Raw genomic sequence first — 23,390 nt, forward strand, 5'->3', positions numbered from 1 at the left:
TTGCCTTATGAAACCGAAATTTGAAAACAAAAATTGTTTTCGCGGCAACCTGGAATCGAACCAAGAACCTTACGATCGATAGGCTCGTGCGAACACGCCGCGCCAATCGATGCCTTGATGTGGGGTGATGCTGAAACGATACATAAAGCGTTCGTATTGCAATAATCGTTCCACCTTTCATAAGGCAAAATGTATGAAATTCGATAGTCCAGTTCGCTGCGTGTAGTTCGCCCAGGATAGTATTTAAAGCATAAGAGATTACCCAGGTATCCAGTTAGCCCCGGTACGGATGCTAGCAAACTCATGTAAGAGGCCACGGACTACATTGCAGTATATAATGGTGGAAGTGAAATCCCTTAACAACTAATCCTTCTTTTCAATGAGATGATCTAATCTAATCTAAGCGATGATCTCGCGGAATAACGCCAAAAACTTTTTCATGATTATTTTTTATTTCCTCTCGCTGTTCTTGCTATGTGAATGAGAAAGTTCTTTATCAGGAATGTTGCAATTCGGAAGCATTTAAATCCTTATTATTTCCACTACTCATGAATTTCTGGACTTCTTCTGCAATCATTCTGCTGTTCAGAATACATTTTAACCAAATTTGATAATCGAATCTAAATTTGTTTTGATTGAAATCTGTTTCGGCTTTGTTGTCATAAATTCATATCACCAAGCCGTTTATAAGCATTCACACCCCTTGCGTACTGCTAATAGGCACAGGGTTTACAAGCCCTGTAACATAGCGTTATATACCCGTATACAGCTAATTTCAGGACTTGTGGATCACAATGCCTAAAAGCATTTAAAAATGTTATATGCTGCCTGTTGGCACTGAAATGCCGTAAAACAGCCCATTTACCGCTTATAACAGTGCTTACTGGTTACCTGGGTCCTCAATATTCGTGATCAAACGTCAACATCCCACCGCAAAATCGCTAGTGTTTGGAGGTGATGTTAACCTACAAATTTCGAAATCATCACCTCCAAGTTAGTTCTAATACTCTCCGTTGTATGGATTATGGTGGCGCGTCGATCGTCGCAAGTTTCTCGTTAAACAGTCAATAGCAAATCCGGTAACATTTCTTTCAACAAATGATTTTTTTCTTGGTTGGTTTGTAAATATAGACTGAATGGTTTATTGAACTTTTTCATAAAACTAGGTTTTTTTCTGATGAAATTTAATTATTTATTAAATCACTCTTTATGTTTTGCAATTATCAACTCGCATATGCATGAAACAATCTGGTAGTGTACTTTGTTAGTAATATATCTAATTGATCATCTAAAATAACTTTCGTTCATTGTTATCCACTCTTATACTTTGTCGGCCGATTTCCACTCCGAAAATAGAATAATTGTTCCTGTCATGGGCTTGACGTTTTGGTTTCTTTATTAGCTACATTCAAAAATAAGTTGAATAGAAATTATTGTTTTAATATTGGACTACCTGCAAATAGTTACTTTTCTGCGATCTTGTTTCCAGACAGGTACGATTAAACAAATTAAAAATACCTTTTTTCGTTTCAATGCATTAAATAGAAAATCAATATGAGTAGAGAAACTTAAGGAATCAACTGCTTTTAAATACAGACCAACTCTCTGCATATAAAACCTAAATTTTAATTTAAAATTAAATCCTTGAAAATAGTAACTTAGGTAAGAAGAAAAAGTCTTCAATATGTAAGGCTAATCCGGGTTCTTAATCCCTAGTGCTAAATCAAAAATAAATAATCGTTACATATAGTCCACCGAAAGTAACATTATAATGTATTCAAAGTGCTTTGCCCTTGCCACTGACACAGTGCTACACAGTTAGCACATCTTTTCCTGAGCCGTTTCGATCGGTGCCTTACACCACGGTATCACTTTTGCATTAATCTGTTGCTGATTTGTACTAGTCGTAATGCAGAATTCGATTTCATTCATTTATTTTCTTTCCTTAAATATAACACATTTTCTTTTCCTAATACTTAAACTCTCATGCAAGCATTCAGCGAATCTCATTGTTGATTTCGGCCATAAATTTAGCTAGTTCCGCACTGGAAAACTCCTCTTCGTCGTACTCCTTCAGACTGGAATTGCTTATCGTGTTGGTATCGACCGAGTCGACGCTTTCCTTCTTGCGTAACCAGCGTCGTTTGGCGTCCCGATCGGGCGCGGATACGCTTCCGGTTGAAGTCTTCGTCGGCGAGGTTGACGGAGATTTGCTGAACTGGAGTACTTTCTTGGTGCCTCGGCGTAGCTTCTCCGCAATGGTGGACAGTCGACCGCCCGGGTCTCCGTTCTCTAGCGGCACTCCAGTGCGGATGCTCCCTCGCGATCCGAAACTTCCGGAAGTGCGGTAGACGGGACGTCCGTTGGGTTGTTTCCGCTCGATCGAGGACGATCGCGTAGTACCACTGTGGCTCAGGGTGGTTATGATCGTTGATTGACTGCTGATGGAGACGCAGTGCGTCTCGGACTTCAAACAACGACCGGGTTCGCTCCGTAGAAGGGACATTTCTGACTCTTGCTGGCAGAACTGCAGGTCTGTGCTTGGGCGATTTTGGGCTACCGGGGTACCGTATTGAGCATTTGCACCCGTTTTGAAGGAGCCTCCGTTGCCGGTTATTCCGTACCGCGAGAGGGCACTGTAGGTGTGGTTCTGGGCGTCGGACCGCTTCGAATCGATGCCACAGCAGCCCAGTTTGAGGGTGCGCTGAAAGTAGAGAGCATAGAGATACTGTTGAAATTATTGAACAAAATACTAAAAATGAGAATTGATAGAGTGGCTTTGATGTAAGACAAAGTTAAACGATCCTCCGATCATCATTTGTCCTTCTATCTTTGTCTTTTTAAGTTATTCTGAAATTACCTTTTCCGTAATTCAGCAACCAGTATGTTAATTTCTCTTTAGAAGGGCATTTAATGACTACGCCGTCTTTATCGAAGCCATTGTAACTCATAATTTGGCTCTTAGGTCGATCTAGCAAACAATGCAAATCCGGACATGTTCAGAACGGAGATGTGATGCTTTATAGATAAAGGATTCTACAACCAAAGGCGTGGTAACTACCAGGTGACCCGTTGGTTCGTAGACCTATCTGTCTACTAGACACGACGGGTAAGTGGAGATGTTGAGCCACAACAGGCTAGGACCGTATACGGGAGGTGGAGACGGCCTGTCTAACACCAAGTTTGGATCCAGGAAAAGGGAAATCCATTATGGACGCTATCCAGTCGGTCGTTCAGACAGTTGAGGTGGCAATTGAGCATAAAAGGAGCGGCATCCGTTACTGCGCGGTTGTCACTCTGGATGTGGAGAATGCGTTCAATAGCGCAAGCTGGTAGGCGATGGCCTACGCACTTCACCGCCACAAGGACACACGGCTCGTTTAGAAATACCTGTCAAAGTGCTTTGAGTTTAGCTGGTTTGAAATTGAAACGTCTTGTGAAAAGGCCTACGGATACTTTATGCCGAGGGAAGTCCCTGGGTTTACATGAGATATCGGTAAAATTAGCGTGGGTGCATGGCATAAAATCGTTATAGAAAAAATTCTAGCCATGCTGCTGCAGAATGAAATTTAAGCCTTCGATTGGGTTATTGCAGGGTAGGATACCTATCGATTGTGAGGCTGACCTATGTATAAAAATCCTATTAATCCGGGCTACCCCCGAGAGAATGGAAACCATTTTAATCAACGGCAATTTGTTTTCGATCACACGCTCGGCTATCGGGACGTATAGGTGGGAAAATGTCAATTCAATCCGTTGTCGGCAGCATGATTCATGCGTAAATGAAACGTTCTGAAGCGAATTTCCCTCTCTATATTCCAGACACATCGCAATTTATAGGTTACCTACACACATAGACGATTAAATTTTTCGATTTAACGCCTCCACATGAATTAACTGCTGTATGGTGCTTGGTTTGATATTTTCACTTCTTTATCTTTCACCGTACCGGGAAAGGATGGATGATTGTCTATCCGGCGTGCTACTCTACCACTATTACTATCCAAGCCAACGAAATGGAATTGATGGCAAATTGTCCCATAAATCAGGGGCTCCATAATGCCCGAAAATATGGATAATGGGGATGTTATCACCCTCGCTTCAGCTGAGCTGCGAATACGAAGGGTATCGAAATCCTTTGTAACACGGATGCTTTATTCGAAGTTGGAGGACATGTCTGAGAATTTCTGAAGAAAAAAATAGACTTCGTAAAAACCATATCTGTCGAAATTTCAGTCAAAATTGTAAATTTTTCTACTTCTTCTTTTTCTCATCATTACGCACTAACTGGGACAGAGCCTGCTTTTCAGCTTATTGTTCTTATGAGCACTTCCACAGTTATTAACTGAGAGCTTTCTCTGCCAAAGTTGCCATTTTCGCATTCGTATGTCGTGCGGCAGGTACGATGATACTCTATGCCCAATGAAGTCAAGGATTCTGAACTGACCGAGAATTGAACCCAGACACCTTCAGCATGGCTTTGTTGCCGTGGACTCTAACCACTCGGCTAAGGATGTATCCCCCCTGTGATGTATCTTATTTCAATATTTTTGTCTAAAATTATGCTCCCGCATAAAGTTCTGGACACAATGCAGCAGTTTCATCAACCATCGGCCATATCAACCATATCAGAAGCATGGTCTCCTTTTCAGCTCAGGTCCGAGTTCTGCAATCTCTAGCAGATTCAACGATTCTTGAGCAGAATCATGGTGATAGTGCAGGCCGCAACCCTACAGTTTTCAAACAATTATAGTGCATTTCAGCTATCACGATCCCTAATCGCAAAAACGATTGTGGTTTCCAAGGAGTTGCCAACTGTCATACCTTTGCTACACTTCATTGATATATGTTGAACCATACCTTTCTACTGTTACATATAAACTACCTTTCTATACATACACCTTGCTCCGCACGTTTTGACAGTTCAGGACAGTCAGCCATTATATAAATATTCTTCCCCGCGTGCGTGAGCATGTGCTCATTAAATTTCCTCAACTAAAGAACTAAAAATAAAAGATAGTAAGTGTTAAAACAAATAGCTGTTGTGTGTATTACTCGGCCAGTCACAACAGTTCTGGCGACGAGGATGCGGAATGCAGAAAACCCCGACCGAAATGCTGCTGCTGCTGCCGTTGCTGCCGCCAGAGAAGGAGAAGACCCTCCTGCCGCTGCTGGAGCTCCGCCACCAAACTTTACGATCGACCCCTTCGACAAGAAAAAGTTGAAGTGGATGCGGTGGGTGGAGCGGTTGGAGAATGCTTTTACGATTTACGGAGTTGCCGACCCAGCGATGCGGAAAAACTTGCTGCTGCATCATATGGGAGCCGAGACGTACGACATTGCGTGCGATCGGATTGCACCCGAAACTCCCCGGCAGAAAAACTACGATGAAATCGTCGGTGTTTTGGAAGGATACTTTAACCCCCAGCCGCTGGAAATCAGTGAGAATTTCCGGTTTAAGTGCCGCCGGCAAGGCGATAAAGATGCTGCTTCTGCTGATGAGACGGTTGATCAGTACTTGGTGGCGCTGCGACGAATAGCCGTCACCTGTAACTTTGGTGCATATCTCGAGACAGCCCTGCGGAATCAGTTGGTATTCGGTATCAAGCGGAACGATATCCGAAGCCGGCTGCTAGAGAGGAGACAACTGACCCTTCAAGATGCCCGGGACATAGCCGTGAGTATGGAGCTATCCCGAAAAGGAGGTGCCGAAATCGAAGGGAGCTTGGGCAGACAAGAGGTAAACGCCGTGCATCGATCGACAGGACAAAAAGGTAACCCAGAGAAGAAAAATAAAATAAACACTGGGGGAAAGTCTTTCACTAAAGTGGGGCAAAGTGCAAGCGATTCTTCTTGTTTTCGCTGCGGGGAAAAGTCGCACTTTGCAAATACGTGCAGGCACAAAGATACAGTGTGTTCGTTCTGCAAACTAAAAGGACATCTTGCGAAAGTTTGCATGAAGAAAGCCGCCTCCGGGAAGTCCAGTACCAGCCGTGCCGGGAACAAATCGAATGCGGTGCAGACGAACTATTTGCATCAATCCGGTGACGGTGACGATCGCGGAAGTAGGCAAGTGCGGGAAGTGTGTACCGTGGACACGAAGGGCGGTAGTGCTCGTTTTTGGCTGGACGTTCGTGTGAACGGTAAAAACATTCGTTTCGAAGTGGATACTGGATCGCCGGTCAGTATCATTAACGCGAAGTGCCGGGACAGATACTTTTCCGAATCACAAATACGAAGTTGCAGTACAAATCTCGTGAGTTACTGCGGAACCAGTATCGATGTACTGGGAGTTCTCGACGCGCGTGTCGAGTATGGAAGTGGAAGTGTTACGTTACCGTTGTATGTCGTGGACTCTGAAAAACACCCACTTCTCGGGCGCGAGTGGCTTAATGCGATTCCGGTCGATTGGAGTAGCGTGCTCCAGAATCCGGATGCGGTTAACGCGATTTCGAATGCTGCTCTCTCCCACACTGCTGCGTTGAAGGAGGTTTTGGGACGGTTCCCGAAAGTGTTTGATGATTCCATCGGGAAAATTTGCGATGTTCAAGCCAGCCTGCCGTTGAAGAAGAATGCCGTACCGGTGTTCTTGAAGGCGAGGAAGATTCCGTTCAACTTACAGAAAACTGTGGAGAACGAACTTGACAAGCTCGAAGCAGAAGGCGTCCTTACGAAGGTGAACCAGAGCAACTGGGCTACACCCATCGTTCCGGTGAAAAAGTCTCAAGGCCGTGTGCGGATTTGCGGGGACTATAAACAAACGGTCAATCCAAACCTGATTGTGGACAGGCATCCACTTCCTACGGTGGATGAACTTTTTGCGTCGTTGGCCGGAGGGAGAAAATTTACCAAAATCGACCTCGTTCAGGCCTACCTACAGCTGGAAGTAGCTCCGGATGACAGAGAGATATTAACGTTGAGTACGCACCGTGGCTTGTATCGTCCAAATCGGCTAATGTACGGCGTCGCATCGGCGCCAGCAATCTGGCAACGCCAGATGGAAGTGATCCTGCAAGGGATCGAAGGAGTCAGCGTATTTCTGGACGATATCAAGGTCACGGGCCCCGATGATGCCACGCATCTTCAACGATTAACAGAGGTTCTACGAAGGCTAGACCACCATGGTATCCGGGTCAACAAGGGAAAATGCGAGTTTTTTGCGGATCAAATTGACTACTGTGGTTATCGCATCGATAAAGATGGTGTCCACAAAATGCCGAACAAGGTTGCAGCCATCCAGAATATGCCTCAGCCCAAGAACAAGGATGAAGTCCGGTCGTTCGTTGGACTGATCAACTATTACGGGAGATTTTTCCAGAACCTCAGTACAGTACTCTACCCTCTAAACAACCTTCTCAAGAACGATGTACCGTTCGAGTGGACTAGGCAGTGCGACCAATCGTTCAAGATTGTGAAGAGCCAGATGCAGTCGGAGAAATGTCTTGTCCACTACTCGCCGGAGCTACCGTTGCTGCTTGCTACAGATGCGTCACCCTACGGTGTGGGTGCGGTGCTGAGTCACCTGATGCCGGACGGAACGGAGCGTCCGATACAATTTGCTTCTCAAACGCTTAGCCGAGTTCAACAAAAGTACATGCAGGTCGATAAGGAAGCATACGCGATCATTTTCGGAGTAAAGAAGTTTTTTCAGTTCTTGTACGGCCGGAAATTCACGCTGATCACCGACAACCAGGCAATATCCAAAATATTCGGAGAGCACAAGGGACTGCCGGTGATGTCAGCCATTCGAATGCAACATTATGCAACATACCTGCAGTCGTTCGACTACCAGATCCGTTTTAGGAAGTCTGCAGATCACGCTAACGCGGATGCAATGTCCCGTATTCCTCTGTCTCAAGCTGACCCGGAAAATATGATTGAAGAGGCCGATGTCGTCGAACTAAACCAGATCGAGACGTTGCCGTTGACTGCTGCAGAGCTGGCTCAGGCTACGGCTGAAGATCAGTCGGTGCGGAATCTCATCCAAGGAATTAAGCACGGTCAACCAGTGGATCCCAGAGATCGCTTCGGGGTGGAACAAAACGAGTTTTCGCTCCAGAAAGGATGTTTGCTACGAGGAATACGAGTATACGTGCCACCGACTCTTCGGAGGAAAGTATTGCAAGAACTCCACTCTACCCATTTTGGAACTACCCGTACGAAGTCCTTGGCCAGAGGATACTGCTGGTGGGTAGGGTTGGATCGAGATATCGAGGAAATGGTTTCCAACTGTGCCGAGTGCCATTCGGTCAGACCGGAACCAGCGAAATCTAGATTCCACTGCTGGGAGACGCCGACGCAGCCGTTCCAGAGGGTCCACGTTGACTTTGCGGGCCCATTCCATGACACGTATTTCTTCATTCTGGTCGACGCTTACAGCAAATGGCCGGAGATAAAGGTGTGCAAGTCGACCACAGCGGAGAATACCGTGAACATGTGCCGGGAGATATTTGCTACATTCGGAATACCATCGGTGCTGGTTAGTGACCATGGTGTTCAATTCACGTCGGAGACCTTCCAACAATTCCTGCGAATGAACGGCATCGTCCATAAGATGGGAGCGCCGTATCATCCATCCACGAACGGGCAAGCAGAACGCTACGTGCAAACGTTTAAGCAAAAGCTGAAGTCCTTGAAGTGCCCAAAATCGGAGTTCAATCTGGAGATATCGAACATCTTGCTGACCTACCGGAAGATGCTGCACCCTTCCACGGGTCAATCGCCGTCCATGCTGATGCTCGGCCGTCAAATCCGGTCGAGAATTGATTTGATGCTGCCCAAGAACGAGCCGAAACCGGTTGGAGATTTTGCTGTGCGAACGTTTTTGGACGGAGATCGTGTTCGAGTGCGAGACTTTCTTTCGCGCGACAAATGGAAGTTCGGGAAGATCGTCGAGAAAGTGGGCAAACTGCGATACACCGTCCGTCTGGATGACGGAAGAATATGGGAGCGTCACATCGACCACATTGTCGGAGTTGGTGCGAACTTACGTGAAGATTTGGTGAACACCGCTAGAGAGGAGGTCAACACTGAACGAGATGTGCCAACAGTTCCTGTTCCTGTTTCGGTGGCAACCGCCGCTGAGCCTGCTGGTGAGGTGGCTACTGGTGCAAGACCGGTGGTGCGCCCCCAACCTGCTACGCCATCAACGGAGACTTTCCCTGAGTCGAACCAGGTGTTTTCGACCCCAAGGACCCCACAGTCGGTCCAAGAAGTGCCAACTCAGCCCCTCAGGCGTTCAAGTCGAGTGATCAAACCTCCCCAAAAATTGAATTTGTAATTTTTTCATATGAACTTTATTTTCAAAAAGAGGGAGAGTTGTCATACCTTTGCTACACTTCATTGATATATGTTGAACCATACCTTTCTACTGTTACATATAAACTACCTTTCTATACATACACCTTGCTCCGCACGTTTTGACAGTTCAGGACAGTCAGCCATTATATAAATATTCTTCCCCGCGTGCGTGAGCATGTGCTCATTAAATTTCCTCAACTAAAGAACTAAAAATAAAAGATAGTAAGTGTTAAAACAAATAGCTGTTGTGTGTATTACTCGGCCAGTCACAACACCAACATTTTCCGGCAACCCGATGGATTGTCCGATCTTTCTGTCCATGATAAACTGTAAGACAGCCGTGTGCAATCTGGTTCGATTGCAAAAGAGTTTGAGAGAGGAAAACCTATAAGGCAGTCAAACGCCGACTGATGTATTCCGAAACGTCCTACGTATCCTAAAAATGCTGTGCGTTGGTAGCCTTGTTGGTAGAGGAAGTGTGAGACACGTCGAGGACCCGAGTTCATCTACCGACTTGGTCCGTTTTTTTAAAGTCGGATTTTTTTAACTATTAACTATTATGATATTCTTAAAATAGAAGAGCTCTCTTGAAAAAAAAATCAAATAGATTTATTAGTTACCAAAATTAGTTTAGTTTTAAATCTATTTAAATGAGTCGTGATTTTAAAATAATCGTATCAATATCTGTTTTAATGTTGCTACTGTGTGAATGCTGAAATTTCATGTCACATTGAGATGCTTCATCCAGTGCAACCAGTGTTAAATTTTCTTTATAGATATTTGTGATAGAGTCAATTTTGTTTAACTTCGTTTAAGAAATTTGCATTTCATGACGAAATTCTCTCTCTTTCACTCTTCAACAATACTTGAAAACAAGGGTACCAGTACTTGTCAACATTGACAGGTACTGACATAGTTGTTCTCAGATTTCCCGAAGGAGGGAAAGAGAGCGATTTTCTGTTGACGTCACCGTGCAATGGGCAATTATTACGGTAATCCCCATGTGGTAGGGAGACTACGATACAACAAGAAACAAAAATCAAGATAAATCCATTTCGCCAACGACAATCAAGGCAGGCTTGGTAAAAATCACTAGTTTCGTTTGGTTATGCATGTTATGGACAGTGTCTTAAAAATTCAGCCAAATGATTCCCGATCAGTGCGAAAACGAACAATAGCAAACTCCGCTAGCACGAAGCCAATCTGACTATGAGAGCGAATGCGACGAGAAAGAGAGTGGGTGCAACACGCACACGCATTCAGTTTCACCCACTGTTGGTGTCATTTCGAAATTCAATTTCAATTAGATACAAATGAATTTTATATTACTGGTGTAAAAAAACGACAATGTGATGCCTTTAGTTGATGTATCATAATTGTCTTTCAAGACAAAAAAATATACAAATTTTTCAATTTGCTGATGATTTTGTGGGGCATTTTGACCCAAATGGTTTTTTTCACAAGCGAAATTTAATTTGCTGCCACTGAATGTCAGTAGGTGGATGACAATCAGTGTAGTAATTGAAAAATTGAATTTACTTTCTACCAGATTCGTGCATGTATTGTCAAAAAAAAAACCTTCACACAAAGAAGAAATCAACTCTTGCTGAGCGTCGGTATTGTTGACTATACATTGATATATGCAGACACTGGTTATGGAAAAAGGCCATATTTCTCTGTACATGCCATTGTCATTTTTATCAAAAAAAAGTAAAAAAATGCGTGTTCTACTACTGTTTTTAATCTAAATCAAAGGTGCTATTGCGAAATTGCATTTGGATGTGTTCCGTCTTTTCCACTTTTAATAAAATGCATAAATATGATAATCACGCACTTTTATCATGTTAGTCCATCGTCATTCGTGATAAAACGTCAACATCCCACCGCAAAATCGCTAGTTTTTGAAGATGATGTTTACTTCCAAAATGCGAAATCATCACCTCCAACTTAGTTCTAATACCCTTCGTTATATGAGATATGGAGGCGCTTCGATCGTCGCAAGTTTCTCGTTAAACAGTCAATAGAACTGTGTTTCACAAAAACTTTTTTCACTTCGCCCCCTTAATGGCAATGCACATTGGTCCACGGAACGAAATTAAGTGGAATAAATTAATAACTTCAAAAATATAAGAGATAGGGTTTTGGTGTCTTCTGAACATTTGTTTGTCTGGTCAAGGCGCGTTATATGCAAAAATGTCCTAAGCGCCAAATTTCATAGCTATCGAAATTCGCTCTCAAACTTTTTTATTTAAAAAAAACACAACAAAATGTTCTACAATATTGAAGATTATAGAAAATATGAAAACTTTGTAGAACATAATTTTTTTCTATATCTGATAGTTTTAGAGATATAGGTCACATTAGAACTTCATGGTCAAAAATCTGGTTTTCCTCAATACTAACGAAAATATCAATATTTCAGGCCTACTATGTTCTGAAGAGTTTTAGATATGAGCAAAATACACGAACAGGTGTTATTTCCGGTTTGGACCTTAGGGCTCCAACTGCTACCTGTGTCCCTAACACACCACACTAACTCGTCCACCTTTCTTTGGTGGGATCACTTGGGCAAATGGCCGATTTTAGTCTTTGGACTATTGTGGATCCACTCATAATCCATGGCCTCCATTTGCTACTAATTTATGCTACCAATATTGTATGCCGAACACGCCATCTGGTTGTCAATGATGGAAGATATTTGGCTGGCTGCGTGGTTATCGGGTGACCAAACAAGAAGTAGAAACACACAACACAAACGCTATCCAGAATTACTTACAATCATCTGACACGAAAACTACACTAACCGCGACAAAACCTCGATAACCTGCTGAGGGAGTACTACGAACCATTACACGTTACAACTCGTTTATTCATACTAATTACATCAAACCCGCAAAACACCGTAGATAAACTCGTCAGAGTGATGAGTTTCCTCGCATAAAACACTTCTTTCCCGAGTTCATTTGTTCATTTTGTTCCGTCCCGTACACTCGTACAAAGTAGGTCGAATCAATCCGTAGCAGCTGTCAAATCAACATTTGTTATCATATGTTAAGTTGCATAAGATCACAGGTTAGTTCGGTAGGATATTTATACACTCGCATTGTATGTTATTATTCATCACATAATATATGCACGCATATCGCCTCCACTTTTGTACGTAGAAGGCCTTTTCGCGACATCTTATAAGTGAAATTTTGTACATACAAAGGCTCCAGGTGATTTCGTTATACGTACATTTTTGTTGTCTGGGTTGACCACTTTAAATCTGAACAACACTGAAGAAGTCTGTAAATCGCAGACGAAATAAGCCTATCCGTCAAGATAAGCAACATATTAGAGTTTGAAGGTATTTACTCGCCTTACTAGTGATTTTTAGTATTTTTTTGTCTATTGCAAGAGTGAAATAAAGTGTTAAAATTCAATCAGTAGTTTTTTCTCAAACATACTCTAATAGTCCCTCTATAAATTTTATAAAAGCTTAGTCAAACCTCGAATTTTCAACAGCATAAATCTAGAGAACGCGCTGAAAACTTGATCGATTAGTCACCAGTTGTGGAAATGTTTGCATCACGACCTACCTAGCCCACCAGTTCACTTTTTTGCACCTCGATAGTGTAAACCATCGCAAAACATACATGATAGACTCACGAACAGACTTGGTGTGAGTAAGTTCGCACCCGCCTGCTCGTAAGAACATACTAAAAGCGAAAAGTTCGTGAACATTTACTCGCGAGCAGGGATGGGAAATGTACTGTAGTAAAAATTTACCACCTCGACATTCACATTTTTCTACACGACCATCAAAATCCAAATCAAACCATGACCGTTCAAAACAGAAAAATGTCACGGCTCCTCAAAACTGTAATCTTCTTCTTCCCAACGTTTTTTCAAACCCGAATGCGAAATGACTCGAGCACAGTGGTGACACGATTTTTTCCGGTTTTCGGGGTTTTGCAGTTTTGCTCGATGAAGGCAGCATGAAATTGACCTTGTTTATATGTATCGCAACGAAATGATTGTGCTCTTGCTATTAGCGCTAATAGATTGCAATTAGTAAAAAACACAAGCGAAATATTAGCGATTGAATTATTTTACATTTTTTTCAATCATTCACCTCGAGATGGCTGCCCGAAAACACTCATAGTGGAGAGACAAAAACAGTCAAGCAGTGTGTGAACTGTTGGCAGCGCAACGCCTGATGGTATTGATGCTGCTGCTGTTTTGTGTTTTGGTTGACTGGCAGAATCGATGAACTGTGGTGAATAGTGGTCACAGTTCCCAAGCCTGCTCGCGAGTAACTGAACAACGTGTGATTTATTATGGTTTTGACAGACAAATCAATTGTACATCCATCTTATTGACAGTTAACTATCAGTTTGGAAATAGTTTTTTTCCAAAAGCGCAATTGATTCTGAACAGCTTTCAACACTTTCACGTAGGGGAACTTACGTATTGTCGGCATCCTAAGCAGCTGAACTTTTAAGAGGGCAATTTTACGCAACAATAGAACACAACAGTTAGCAGGAGACACCTGAACAACACTTGAGCACTCTTCATCTATTAGTTATTATACACAAAACACTATTTTATTCTCTTAATCTTCTATTTTTCCTCACCAAAGTCACGAGGCACTTGTTCTTTTATCGGCAATGCAATTTCTATTGTCGGCAATAAAAATGTTCACTTCGGCAATCCAAAACTGCGCAAAAACTAGTTAATGTATTGATAACATTTCGTATTTGTTGACAAATCCTGAAATTAAACGTCACTCATTATTTTCGACTCGTTGAAAGGGCCAATGCAGAAAAATACAGACTACACTGAGAACAAAATTGCAGTTAAAAATAAAATAGCAGAGAGTCAAACTGAATACACAACGCCACTAAATTTATGCAGACTAAGGCGCCGTCCACAAATTACGTAACGCTCTAGGGGGAGTAGACTCAAACACATTTATTTTTTTCATGCAAAGACCTTTGCGGAGGGGGAATGGTAGAAAATTGTACATTTTAACGTTATGTCTTAAATAGACGCCGCCTAATGTCGTTTGCATTTAAATAAAAAATAAATAAATAATTTATCGAATATTTTTTGTATTAAATCTCACTATGGCAGCATTTCGGCTGTAAAAATTGCCATGTCATGGTTATAAACTTGCAGCAAGTGTGAATCCAACCTAGAAGTTGCAGCGTGACGTCATGGTTGATTGATTCATAATATTGTGCTCTGCAAGAAAAATCCACGGAGCACGATTATCGGATAACTTGAATGTCAGAGTTGCGTTTGAATGGGTTGCATGCAGGGACACACACTACTGTTTATTAGGGTGCGACTTATTTTTCAAAAGCTCTCAAAACTAAAAACTCTTGTACTTTTATGAATTCAAAGTGTGAGCTAAAATATTAAGATTTAGAGGGGACACAAGCGTCTTGAAGGTAAATTTTCAAGTTATAAAAAATGGCCTTCAGTGAAGTCACCATAACTCCGGTAATTGCAAACCAATTTTCAGCACATTATCTTAAAAATTAAATTTATGAAAACTCTGTAGAATATCAAATTTGTGTAAAATCAAAACTAGTTTCAATAAAAAGTAGTTTACTCCGAATGTTTCCTCATTTTACAAAAAATATCTTTGTTTGACCATAACTTCATGAATACTCAACCGATTCTAAATCTTTTTGCATGGTTTAGAAGATTACTTAATTATTTCAAACTTTTCATACACCACATTTCACTAAAAAAAAATGTTTTGACCAAGTTATTCATCAAAAACTGCACAAAAACATAATTTTTTAACGAAAAACGTCGGTTTTTTTTTTTTAATTTTGGCAGTTAAACAATATTTTTAAAGCTGAAACTGGCTTTCCTCATTTGTTAAACCTTTGAAAAGGACTTTGAATAATTTTGAAACAATAATATATTTGCTTATGTTAAAAAATATTCACTATTCAACTCGTAATTAAAACAAAATGCTTTATAAACAGAAGTTTTATAGGAAAAATTTTTGGCGAAGAGACTTAAATAATCCAAAGAAATTCGATATTTTCTTTAAAAAAAAATCACGTTTTTGGGTAGTTTTTGTTACAAAACTAAGCCAAAACTATTTTTTAGAAAAATGTGTTGTATGAACAATATGGAAACAACTATTTTTTGCTTCAAGAACATGTACCGTAAAACGGGGTAACTTTGATAGTTTTTTCGAAGAAAACTTGAATATTTATGTATGCTGTTTCAAAGAATTTTAATTCATATTTTTAAAACAAGTACTGGTATCCTAACTATCGATTCCAGTTGATAGATTTCCAAAAGATTTATTCTTAATGGATGTATAATTTTTCATATAATCGAAAGTCGGTTTTCTGTTTTGGGGTAACTTTGATAATGGAGCATCACGCGAACAAAATTGAATGAATTACAGAACATTTGTAGGGCGTTGCATATCTTTAGGCGTTTAACGCTATATGGAAATTTCTGACTTAGATTACAAAAATGGTCACAGTTTGTAAAAATAGTATTCGCGAAGAGCTTTGATACTGAATTCGAGTTCTACTATAACTAGGCTATCAAGTATAAGTGACGAATTCATTATGACTTCATCAAATAGTGATCGTAGAACAGATTGTTTGAGAGCATTTCAAAATTGCTGAAATCTTATAAATTTTCCATATATGCATATAAATCCTCAAATGTACTTGATTCCAACGAAAATAGCTTTAACATGAAGTGTCATACTAATACTTTTTACTTTTGCATTCGTTTTGCTTAACAGATTAACAGGAACTTTGTTATTTCGTTTAGTATGTTGAGAGTCTCGCATTATCAAAGTTACCCGCATTATCAAAGTTACCCCGTTTTACGGTACATACAAATATTTGAAATCGGTTGAGTATTTATGAAGTTATTGTCAAACATATATGAATTTTTCAGTTAAATATAGAAAATTTTTGAGAAAACTGCTTTTAACAAAGACTTTTTGATTTAAAACAAATTTGATGTTCTACGAAGTTTTCATAAATTTAATATTGAAAATAATGATGCTAAACGTTTCAAAATTGGTTAGAAATAACCGAAGTTATGGTGATTTCACTGAAGGCCTTTTTTATAACTTGAAAATGCACCTTAAGACGCTTGCGCCACCCTAAATCTCATATTTTTGTATCAGTTTACTTTCCCCCAGATCAGGCTTGTAAGTCAACATACGAGAGTTTTTTCCTGATAGCAGAAGAAATCATAACTCAACTTCCTCCCGAAAACAAGGTGCATATTTATGGCGATTTCAATCAACGTAATGCAGATTTCATTCCTGATTTTGAAAACGAGAGTATTCTACTCCCTGTTGTTGGAGATAATGAAACTTTGCAATTTATTTTTGACAAAACTGCATCCTTAGGCCTAATTCAAATAAATCACGTAAAAAATAAACAAAACTGTTACCTAGATTTTTTATTGACAAATATGCATGAAGATTTCTGTGTAAGTGAGTCAATTTCACCATTATGGAAAAATGAAGCGTTTCACACGGCAATAGAATATTCTATGTTTATGCATATTTATCATACTCCTCACGAATATGTGTATGAGAATATTTTCGATTATAGTAGAGCCAATTATACCAATATTAGACTAAAATTAGATAACGCAAATTGGCAATCTGTTTTGAGAAATCAAAATAATATTGAATGTGCAATAGAAATCTTTTACAATTTATTGTGGGAAACCATTAGGGAGGAAGTACATGTTAAGAAGAGACGAAGGAATCACAACTCAAAAAATCCAATTTGGTTCAACAAATAAATCATAAATTTGAAAAATCGAAAACAAAAAGCTCACAAAGTTTACAGAAGATATAAAAAACCAAACGATTTAGAAAAATATTTGGTTATTTGCGACCAACTCAATTTAGCCATTTCTACAGCACTTACCGAGTACAACATAAAAACTGAAAATGAAATAAAGTCATGTCCAAAGAATTTTTTCAATTACGTTAAAACAAAACTCAAATCGTGCAACTTTCCATCAACAATGACTTTGGATGAAAAAGTAGGAAATAATTCTGAAGATATTTGCAATCTTTTCGCAAAATTTTTTCAAGAAAATTATTCAACATTTTCGGAAAACGATCGAGATTATTCTTACTTTTCACATTTTGCTGACTTTCCGAGTGATGTTGGCGTTAATTCTATAAATGTTCAAGACATTTTGTTTGGTCTTAAAAATTTGGACGCCACTAAAGGATCAGGGCCAGATGAAATTCCACCCGGATTCATAAAAAACTTAGCAACTGAACTCACAACTCCATTATTTTGGTTATTCAATATGTCTCTTCAAACTGGCCAATTTCCAAAGGTATGGAAAAAATCATTCCTCATACCAATATATAAATCAGGTAAGAAATCGGACATTCGAAATTATCGCGGTATTGCTATTTTGTCATGTATTCCAAAACTTTTCGAGTCAATTGTAAACAAAAATATGTTTGCCCAAATAAAAAATCGTATAACAAACGCTCAACACGGCTTTTTCAAAGGTCGTTCGACCACTACGAACCTTCTGGAATTTGTAAGTTACTCACTGAGTGCAATGGATAAAGGTTACTTCGTAGAAGCTCTTTACACTGACTTTAGTAAAGCATTTGATAAACTGGACATTCCAATGTTGACTTTCAAGCTTGAAAAAATGGGAATCGAAATGAGTCTCCTTAAGTGGATCAAGTCCTATTTAAACGACCGTCAGCAAATAGTAAAATTCAATGGGAAAAGATCAAATCCAATACATGTTACATCTGGAGTACCTCAAGGCTCACACTTAGGCCCTCTTCTTTTTATTTTATATGTTAATGACGTTTCTTATATTCTAAACAAACTGAGGGTCCTTATATATGCTGACGATATGAAGCTATTTTTAGAAATAAAGAATGATGACGATCATAATGTTTTTAAGAATGAGATACAAATTTTCTACACGTGGTGCTGCAAAAGTTTATTGGAATTGAATATAAAAAAATGTAACCTCATAAGTTATAGCAGAAAACGAACCACACCAAATATGTCTATTGTTTTAGGAAACGAACATGTAAAAAAATGTGATAAAATAAGAGACTTAGGAGTTATCTTAGACTCAAAACTATCATTTGTAGATCACTATAATGCAATAATTCATAGAGCAGGAAATATGCTCAATTTCATAAAACGATTTGGCCAACACTTTCGTGATCCTTACACATTAAAAATACTATATGTTGCATATGTAAGATCAATATTAGAATATTGTAGTATTGTTTGGTCACCTTACATAAAAAAACATGAAGAACGTATAGAATCGATACAAAAGCAGTTTTTATTATACGCACTACGTAATTTAGGCTGGTCAGTACTTCCTCTACCTTCATATGAATCACGATGCATGCTTATCAATATGAAGTCACTGAAAGTGCGTCGTGATTATGCTATGGTTTCTTTTGTTAACGATATTGTTTCACAGCGCATTGATTCTGCTGATATACTTTCAAAGCTGAATTTTTATACTCCAACTCGTCACTTGCGCAATCGTTACTTGTTCACAGTAGGTCATCATCGCACGAACTACGCTAAATTTAGTCCGTTGAATCAGATGATGGCTATATATAATCAGCATTGTGAAATGATTGATGTTAACATGTCTCGAGCAAAACTGAAAAAATACTTTTTTGATATACAAAACTATAGTAACTGAGGAATGAATTATGAATCGAGTGTACTCAACAAATTTATAATATATAAACATATAGATATTAAGAACACAATGTAATTTAGAATGGTCTACAAAATGCTTGACGTCAAATAAATAAATAAATAAATCTTAATATTGTTTGCTTAAACTTTGAGGTTTCTCTTCTAATATGATTTGAATTCATAAAAGCACACGAATTTTTGGTTTTGAGAACTTTTGAAAAATAAGCCGCACCCTAGTGTCTATGCGCAAAAAATCGCTAAAAGGTAACGCGAAATTGAAAATACTACAGGTTTTTTTTACATTTTTTTTACGTTCATATTATTCTCAGTGTATGAGAAAATCAGAATAGGCCCTTTGCAAATCAATCCACTTATTATTTGACACAAATACATCATCCTCTGATTGCCTGTAGAACAACTGGAGTGTTGCCAAAATAGTTAACCTATTGTAAGACGTATATTTTATATGTTTCTCAGTATATTTAAGTTTATGCGCTACAATCTTCAGATAAGAAAAGTATTGAAAGGCTCAATTATTACCAGTGCATGCTTTGTTGCCTAATTCCAATGAATTAATTAGTTGTGTTCGACTTTTTCAATTGATTTGAATTGTGAATAAAAAGTACACCGCAATTGAATATGGTTTTCTGGCAACCTATTCCCGTAATAAAAAGTGATTGCCGAGGAAAGCAAAGTGCATTAATTTTAATTTGTCATTTTAAGCATAAAAATTAAGTATTTTCGAGTGATTTATAGACAAATCAAAGGTTTAATAGTGCATGAGTGATCGGTGCGTAGCTTTTGTGACAAATTGGTATTGGATCGGAGATTTGGACCTTTCGAAGTGGTGAGTTTTTCTTAAGCTGTTCTTGTGTTGTTTTACTCGGCAGCTCACGAATGACGATAATTTTGTTAGCATTTATTTCATTCAATGATAAAACCCATATTATATAATATTTTTGTGAAAGATGAGGTTCACATGGAAGATTATAGTTCAAGGAATATGTTGAGTACATTGAAGGTAACTCTTGTTCCGTAGATAAATTTAAACAAGGACGATAAGTTAGTGCTGCCGAAAATACCCTCAGGGTGCCGAAGCCATCATTTACCCTATCACTTTAGCTTCGTTTACTCACGAGAACGACAGATGCGAGTGAATCAGCACTCTGATGCTCGTGAGCATATTGTTTAGTTTTTGTTCCGGTTTAGCAGACATGTTCATGAGAGTGACCCCTTTCCTTTACTGTTAATCACTCATAGAGCACAGAGCATTATTTAATTATCAAGATTTGTGCGCTTGAAACAAAAACTAAAAAAATATCTTAAAATTATTTCAACCCAGAAAAAGTAAGAGTTAATCAATTGATAAGACATCAAGATTGTATTGTATTGCCTATCAAACTATCAAACAGATGTAGAAAAATATTAACAGACAGCAGTCGAGAAAAAAGCTGTTGGGAAACCACTTCTATAAATATGGTTAGGGTTTATTCATAAATTTCATAACGCCAAAAATGGGCATTTTTGACACCCACCCACCCCCTCGTAACGCTTTTTGTATGAATATTCAACAAATTTTGTATGAGCTGTAAAACCTCAAGAAAACTTCACCCTCCCCCTATATAGAGCGTTATGAAATTTGTGAATGGGTTTTTACTACCACGAACAAAGCGATGGATGAATTTCGGAATTCATATTTTTTATCAAGAAAGTGGGTTATAAAAATGTCACTGAACGGTGCAAAAAATGGAACGAACGGCGTTTCTCTAGCTTGAGAAAGCAAAGGGTAGGGTTTCGATCTACTTCGTCACAAGCGCTATTATTCGTATATTCGAACTGACCTACAATATAGACTAATTTTCCAAGCGAAATTTTCTCTAAGCTTTTATGGTTTGTCCACTTCTACACCAAAAATGGGTTCATTGCTTTACTATATTTCGATAAATAACTTCAGTCCAATTATCCACTTAGCATTTTTTTTCACCGAAATCGCATGAACGAATACTTACCGAGCGAAATCTGATTAGCGATCGACTGAGCCACGTCACATTACGATTTAAATTTCTGTCCGCTCCCCTGTGTATTACTTTACTGGGCACTTATTTACACTATGGAACCTTCGTTCATCTTTACTGAAGAATTTCATTCCAAACACACGCCGTAAAACTTCTATAATTCAAATTTAAAGAATTTCCCTCAACTCAACATATAAAACAAAGTTTTTTATTCGTCCGGACTGAGCGAAAACTGCTGGACTGTGAGCCGACTTGCATTTGTTCGGTCAAAAGTAATTGTGCGTATATGTTTGGGCTGTATGTTGATGAAATCAATGAATTTAAAGGGAAAACCACATATTTTAACATGTTGTGAGAATGGGGACGGATGGCGGAAGATCTAAATAATTAAGTTACACATTTTGTTATAACGCTGAAGTGCTGTATTTTGACCAATTACTATATCACAGTGAGTCGTTAGTTGTGAGACGAATCAAAACTGATTACGACCGATATGAAAATGGATACGACGAATGTAGGCAACGATAAGTAATAAGTGCATTGCGTTATAAACAATCGAGAATTATCAAAATCTTATTGTACAATGCGAAAGCCGTCTAGAGAAAAATAGTTTGGCTTCGGTTTGTAACAACATAAATTCACTGCAATCGCAGAAAATTTTGGTTTCTCACTGATCAAAGCTTAATACGATGAATATTTGACTCGAAAATTCAACTACGAACTCTAAAAAAACGTCAAATGTTACTAATAGTTGCCTGACACCGAACAACTAAAAATGAATGTAATTTTGCGAATGTTACTAGTAAAGAAATTAAAAAAGATATTAGGTCAACAACTCGTGGAAGCCCACGAAAGCTGTGCTAGTCGGTAGGTGGTTTAATTAGATTTTTTTCCGTATCTCTACAGCACTTGGAAGCCGGTGGCCATTACATAATTCGATGTAAAGCTTGCGCAAAAATCAGCTGCGGATCCCACATACGGACGAGTTAAACGTCGAAAATGATTACACTAATGTCCATCGGGATGAGACGAGAGAATCGCTTTTGGGCAGGGGAAGATTTACGACAGATTTTTAATGAACTGAAACCATGAGTGTTTTGTTTTTTTTTTCGCGGAAGGCCCGGAAGCATCATATTCATGAATTTTGTGTTGGGTGTTCGTTCCGAAAAAAAAAACATGTAATCAGCTTTACATGAATGGCTAGAAGCGTTCGAGTGTCATTCATTTATTTGTAACCGTTGTTACAAGAATTCAAATCCTTTTTTTTAAATTGCACCATGTGGTCGAGTATTCAAATATTCACATAGCATAAGCAGTCAAAACCACTGGGCAGTTCGACATAACTATGTGTAACGGTCGTAAAAGCATGGCGTAAAAGTTACAGCAAAATGGGGACACGGTTTTACGAATGGGCTGAAGGGTTCGAAGGATGCTTGCTGGGCGGCCATCGCCCACTTTTAATCAGGCGAGCGTGTAGACCAGAAGTGCTCAGTGGAGTTATCATTTTTATAACATAGTGCGAGGTAGTGAATCGAGTTACTTTGGAGAGACCGTTCACCGCAATTCAGGTAAACCATTTGCTCAATGGCATAAAGGGAGACATAATCCTAATTACCTGCCCGCCAGGACCTTTTTTTGTTCTTGTGCTTTAAAGCAATCTGGTTGGCGCCTCCTAAGACCGCCATTGCACGCTACGGTCGAAGTGTCCTTTGTAGTCACTAGACCTAACAGTCAAGGACCATTGTTTCCTCTGGCAGAGGGCCATCAACGTCAAGGAGGACAGTACTCGGGCAACGGCCCTAATTACCAAGGAGTATTTCCCTTCACGGTTCGACAGAGGGCGGCCTTGCCGTCGTCGACCGGTTACGTCCGAAGGAAGCGCCTGTGCATCCGAACCGACTCCACATCGCTGAAGACCGTTATTCCAGCCCACTCAAACCGCCATTGCCCCAAGCTTTGTTCACCGATATCGGTGCCATCTTGCCGATCGTCGCAGCGTCATTAGGAGAGATCGTCAACGCCGGAGTGAATCCGGGAAATCGTCGCGAGCGCTCGCTGAACTGCAGACCACCAGGTACGTGCCCGAAAATCCAGTGTGACCCACCAGAACAGTTTGGCCAAATACATCGTTTAAATTTGAACCGCTCGTGTGTGTGTGTGTTTATTAGAATACTTGAGTGCCCCTTGAATCCGCGAAGCCCCTCCGGTTGCCCGGTAGCGCGCCGACCCTGTGACTGTGTCCGAGTCTCGCGCTGCTGAGTTGTTGTCGGGTAGAACATTAGTTTCATATTATCCCATAATGCTATTTCAATCATATATGGGTTTAGTTACCCACATGATTTTTTCACACGCATCCTTGAAG

The 23,390-nt window shown here is 39.7% G+C and overlaps 1 protein-coding gene across 1 annotated transcript in view; it reads right to left on the reverse strand.

Annotated features, from left to right (window-relative positions):
- Window positions 1-1,118: 1,118 nt before the first annotated feature.
- LOC5578924 (pyrokinin-1 receptor) overlaps window positions 1,119-23,390 on the reverse strand; it is a 290,607-nt gene continuing 268,335 nt past the window's right edge. The window contains exon 7 of the mRNA XM_001657160.3: window positions 1,119-2,704. Coding sequence (XP_001657210.3) covers window positions 1,997-2,704 — 708 coding nt within the window. The 3' untranslated portion in view covers window positions 1,119-1,996. The remainder of the gene's footprint in view (window positions 2,705-23,390) is intronic.

Source organism: Aedes aegypti, chromosome 1, assembly GCF_002204515.2.
Source record: "Aedes aegypti strain LVP_AGWG chromosome 1, AaegL5.0 Primary Assembly, whole genome shotgun sequence".
Lineage (NCBI taxonomy): Eukaryota > Metazoa > Arthropoda > Insecta > Diptera > Culicidae > Aedes > Aedes aegypti.